Consider the following 4,333-nt stretch of genomic DNA (forward strand, 5'->3'; position numbering starts at 1 on the left):
AAAGTAGTGTTTATGGCCCATTTAAATTAATGAAAGTCTTGTTATAAGTAAGCATTTGTAATCTCATTTGAGAGAAGCTTGAAATGAATTAGAATTTTCTTTCATTAGAATTGTGAGTGAGTTATGTCTCCTCTTTTTGGTTCTTTAATTGGAACCCTAATTGAATTGAATCTTATGAATGACTTCCTTAGGATTATGGTGATTCTTTATTGGTTCATCAATCTCTTAGATTGTAGCGCCTTTCCTTATCATCTTCTTTCCCAAATCCATACTTTTGTTATTTTTCTCTTTAAATTTACTATTTTGTTGGAGTCATATCACTTGATTAGATCTTTATCTTACGTGGAATCAACTTCTTCCGCATCACTAGGTGTTTGAATATTTGTACAAATTAACTGAGGGAGCAAGAACAATTTGACGAGCACGTGCAAGAAGGGTGGGACGAAGTGACTCAAGTTCATCCTAGATGATCTTCAAATCAGTGAAATAGAAGGAAAGGTTGTGATCCCCTTGCTTGATGGAGTGTAAGTTTATGAGCAAGTAAAAAAAATGGAAGTGGTCAAAGCAAATAGTGACAAAACCATGTTATTGCACCTATCCCATAATTCGATATATAAACACTGTATCAATTCTCCTAAAGATATAAACATAATCATACTACACATAATATTAATGAGTATCATTTATATATTCCATATTATAACAGTATAGCTGCACTTATGTTTTTGTATTGTACAAGTGTTTAACACTAGTATCATACATGTCATTGTAAAGTAGTATTTCGAATCTGGTACAAGGTCCTTCCCTCTGAAAACCGCGACTTCTGTTGAACTAGGAAATAATCACCATACTTAATACTCTTAAACAATGGCTTTTCTTTCTCCAATAGTTGAGGGGCAGGTCCAATTTCTTTGTCATGTGCAGGTCCATTCAACACCACAACACTAATTCTAGTGTCCTTGTTGTTCAAGATTGCACGATGTAACACACTTGAATACTTCCCATTACCATGCCTGATGGGTGAGAAAGGATCACCATTATCACAAAACTCCATTTTTTCCTCCACCGGCAAATCATGAAACTCTTGAGATTTTTTCATCAACTCTTCCATTAGACTCTCTGGAACTCCATGATTTATGAGCTGAACATACATAGTTGACATTGAAATTCATGTATCATTTGGGAAAAGTACTATGGTAAAAAAGATAATAGAAAGGAAAAGTTACCATGAAGAAGCCCCATTCAGCGCATGCTTTGGCGAGTTCTTGAACAGCTTTGGCGTGGATTTGAGGATCATCTGAAGTGAGGAGAGAAAAATCAAAGACTGGAATGGAAGCTGCAAGTTCATCTGCAACTGCAACATCATCAATATCTGTAAACGAGTGGTAATTGGAAGGGATGGGAGAGGCTCCGTTTGATTCTGCAAAAGCTTTAATGCTTGAAATACTGGTGGAAGCTGATGCCATGAGGATGTATCATTGAGGTATTGAACTTAAGTGGTTCATATACACACTGAAGTGATATTGAAAAGCATTAGTATGGGAGGAGAAAAGGCTAAATCTCACAAACTTTTATGAGGACAACAAGTCCCTCTCCATCCATTTTAATGTCTTGACTCTTTATGCATATCAGCCTGTGTTTTGATGTTTTCTCAATGTACGTGACTCTTTATGCATAATAGTTACACTTAATTTGACACCTGCTAAAGAGACAAGACTCATTGATCAATCTACGTGTTCTCTTCAAACATGATCATCTTCTTATCCTTGAGTTCACCGACTGTCACAAACACTTCAAGATTGCTATACTATGATCCAATACTTTGATTAACTATAACGTTACTTTTGTTTAAAATTAAAACAAAGAATTGACAAATTCTTGAGAGAAACTCTCGCTTCTCAATGTTTCTACACTTCTCATGCATATCACCAAGGTTTTAAATAAAAGTTATTCTTATGTGAAAATCACATAATTTAAGAGTTGTAATATAGTGTTTTGCTAATCGGGTTACCAATGTATTGATTTGTCTTGTTTAGAACCGTGCTGTATTTTGTGTTTTGCTAACCGGGTTATCAATGTATTGATTTGTCTTGTTTAGAACAACGGTAATTAGGTACTGCATTTTGATAACCGATTACTACTATGTTGAGAATTAATTTTAAAATATTGTATTCGGGTATTAGAAAGTTGTACTCGGGTTATAGACAGACAATTCCAATTTTTCTATTTTTTTTGTTAGTTGCTTGTATCTCAATCAATTGTACTTGTGTATATATACCTTTGAGGTATCATTGTAATGAGAATGTTGAATGTCAATATATTTTTCACTCTCTCTCCACACTTAATTACTCATTTTTCACAAACCTTGTGATTCCAAGTTCTAACATTTGGCATCAAGAGGAAGGTTCCATCCATCAAACACCTAGTGTGCAACATGAGTTTTGTCTCAAATGAAAGAATTCCTGCAAACTTACACATCCTTGATGCAAAGAATTATGACAAATGCTACAAGAAAATGATGGTTTTGTTTGGCTACCAAGATGTTCTTGATGTGATCAAGAACGATGTGAATTCTCTTGTCAAATGTGCAACGGATGCACATCGAGCATCACATAAGGAAAAAAAGAAGAAAGATTCCAAGGTGTTGTTTTTAATCCATCAATGTGTTGGTACGGATAATTTCGAGAAAGTTAGTGATTGTGAATCATCGAAGCAAGCGTGGAAAATCTTGGAGAAGACATGCGCATGGGCTGACAAGGAGAAGGTTGTGAGGTTACAAACTCACAGACGCCAACTTGAGTTGATTCAAATGGACGAGAATTACTCGGTTGGTGAACCAAGTAAACGCATGTGGAGAAACGATCATTGAGCAATATGTTATTGCAAAAATATTATGTTCTTTAACGAGAAGATTGGATAACATAGTTGTAGAGATTGAGGAATCGAAGGATCATGTGACGATGAGCAAAGAGGAGCTACAAAGCTCTCTTGAGGCACATGAACAGAGAATGGGGGAAAGGAATTTTGATAAGGCAAAGGCAGAGATTGCTTTGCAAGCTTGTTTCAATGAGAGAGAGACAAGAAAGTGAAGGGAAAGTGACCCATGAGTAAGGGTAGAGAGATTTTTCATAATTTTGTTGGAAGAGAGTCCCAAAATTCCAAAAATTCAACATTCTAAAAGGGTGAAAACAATGGTAGTAGGGTTGATGGATCAAACAACTCAAGAGGAGGCAATCTAAGAGTTACATGTGGAAGAAGAATAGATGACAAAAGCAGTATGTAATGCTTTAATTGTCAAAAGCTTGGCCATTTTTCCAGAGAATGCAATTACAAAAAGAAAGAACCTCAAGAAGATAAAGCTAGAGTTGCAAGGCAAGAGTTTGATGACGAGAACACACTCTCGGTCATGATCATAGAGAGGGAATGCAACGGCAGTCGACTGCGGGATAACAGCAACAACCGTTTGAAAAAAGTTATAGAACCATGTTGTAACTGGTTACGTAAATGCTATAATCGGTTACACGCTGAAGAAAATCCAATGGTGACTTTGTAAGAAATAGTGCAACGCAACGATCAATGGTATTTGGAATCCGGATATTCAACGCATATGACGGGGAGGAAATATTGATTTATTACAATCAATTGTTCCATAAAGAACAAAGTGAAGTTCGCGGATGATACCACTCTAGAGGCGGAAGGGATTGATAATGTATCATTCTAGAGAAGGGATGGTGGACATTCTTTTATAAAGGGTGTGTTGTATATTTTTGGAATTAAGTGTAACTTTTTAAGTATTGGCCAATTACTTGAGAAGTATTATAAGATTTACATGGAGAACAATGTGTTACGCGTTATGGATGTAAACTAAGTTTTGGTCCTAAAGGATCCTATGGCTCCCAATGAACTTTCAAGGGGTCGCATCCTGCGAAAAATCAACCGGCGAGCCTAAAAATAAAACACACACAGAGCCGCCACTGCGCGTTATTTATCCCAAGATAGGGAAAGGAAACGCTCAGAGAAACCTGGAAAGAACATGGTCTCGCGACCAAAGAGAAAGGGTAAGGGAGTCGGTTACGCAAGGGGAAGGTATTAGCACCCCTCACGTCCGTCGTACTCGACGGGATCCACGTCCTAAAATAAAGAAAAGGTTGCTAAACATCACACACACACACGGGGAACGCAGGTGGGGTTAGGAGAAACGAGCTCGATAAGGTATCGCACCTTATGCCTACATATCTTGTCTGGAACAAGAATCAGAGCCACTGTAGTTCGGCTTACGCACGCCAAACAACACAAAACAACACACACAAACAAGGGTGGCAAACATGGAGCC

At 37.2% G+C, this 4,333-nt stretch overlaps 1 protein-coding gene across 1 annotated transcript; it reads right to left on the reverse strand.

Annotated features, from left to right (window-relative positions):
- Positions 1–585: 585 nt before the first annotated feature.
- LOC127082050 (2-oxoglutarate-dependent dioxygenase 19) lies at positions 586–1,646 on the reverse strand. The gene is made up of 2 exons (XM_051022273.1): positions 1,227–1,646; positions 586–1,141 (listed from the first exon to the last, which is right to left on the reverse strand). The coding sequence occupies exons 1-2, from the start codon at positions 1,464–1,466 to the stop codon at positions 764–766; spliced, it is 618 nt and encodes a 205-aa protein (XP_050878230.1). The 5' UTR covers positions 1,467–1,646; the 3' UTR covers positions 586–763.
- Between the last annotated feature and the right edge of the window lie 2,687 nt (positions 1,647–4,333).

Source organism: Lathyrus oleraceus, chromosome 5, assembly GCF_024323335.1.
Source record: "Lathyrus oleraceus cultivar Zhongwan6 chromosome 5, CAAS_Psat_ZW6_1.0, whole genome shotgun sequence".
NCBI classification, from domain to species: domain Eukaryota; kingdom Viridiplantae; phylum Streptophyta; class Magnoliopsida; order Fabales; family Fabaceae; genus Lathyrus; species Lathyrus oleraceus.

Bases quoted from the DNA above. Each gene is read 5' to 3' on its own strand.
- LOC127082050 (XM_051022273.1), bottom strand. From the start codon at position 1,466: ATGGCATCAGCTTCCACCAGTATTTCAAGCATTAAAGCTTTTGCAGAA. The intron at 1,142-1,226 runs GTAACTTTTCCT...ATGTATGTTCAG, and splicing joins CTGAATGGGGCTTCTTCATG to CTCATAAATCATGGAGTTCC.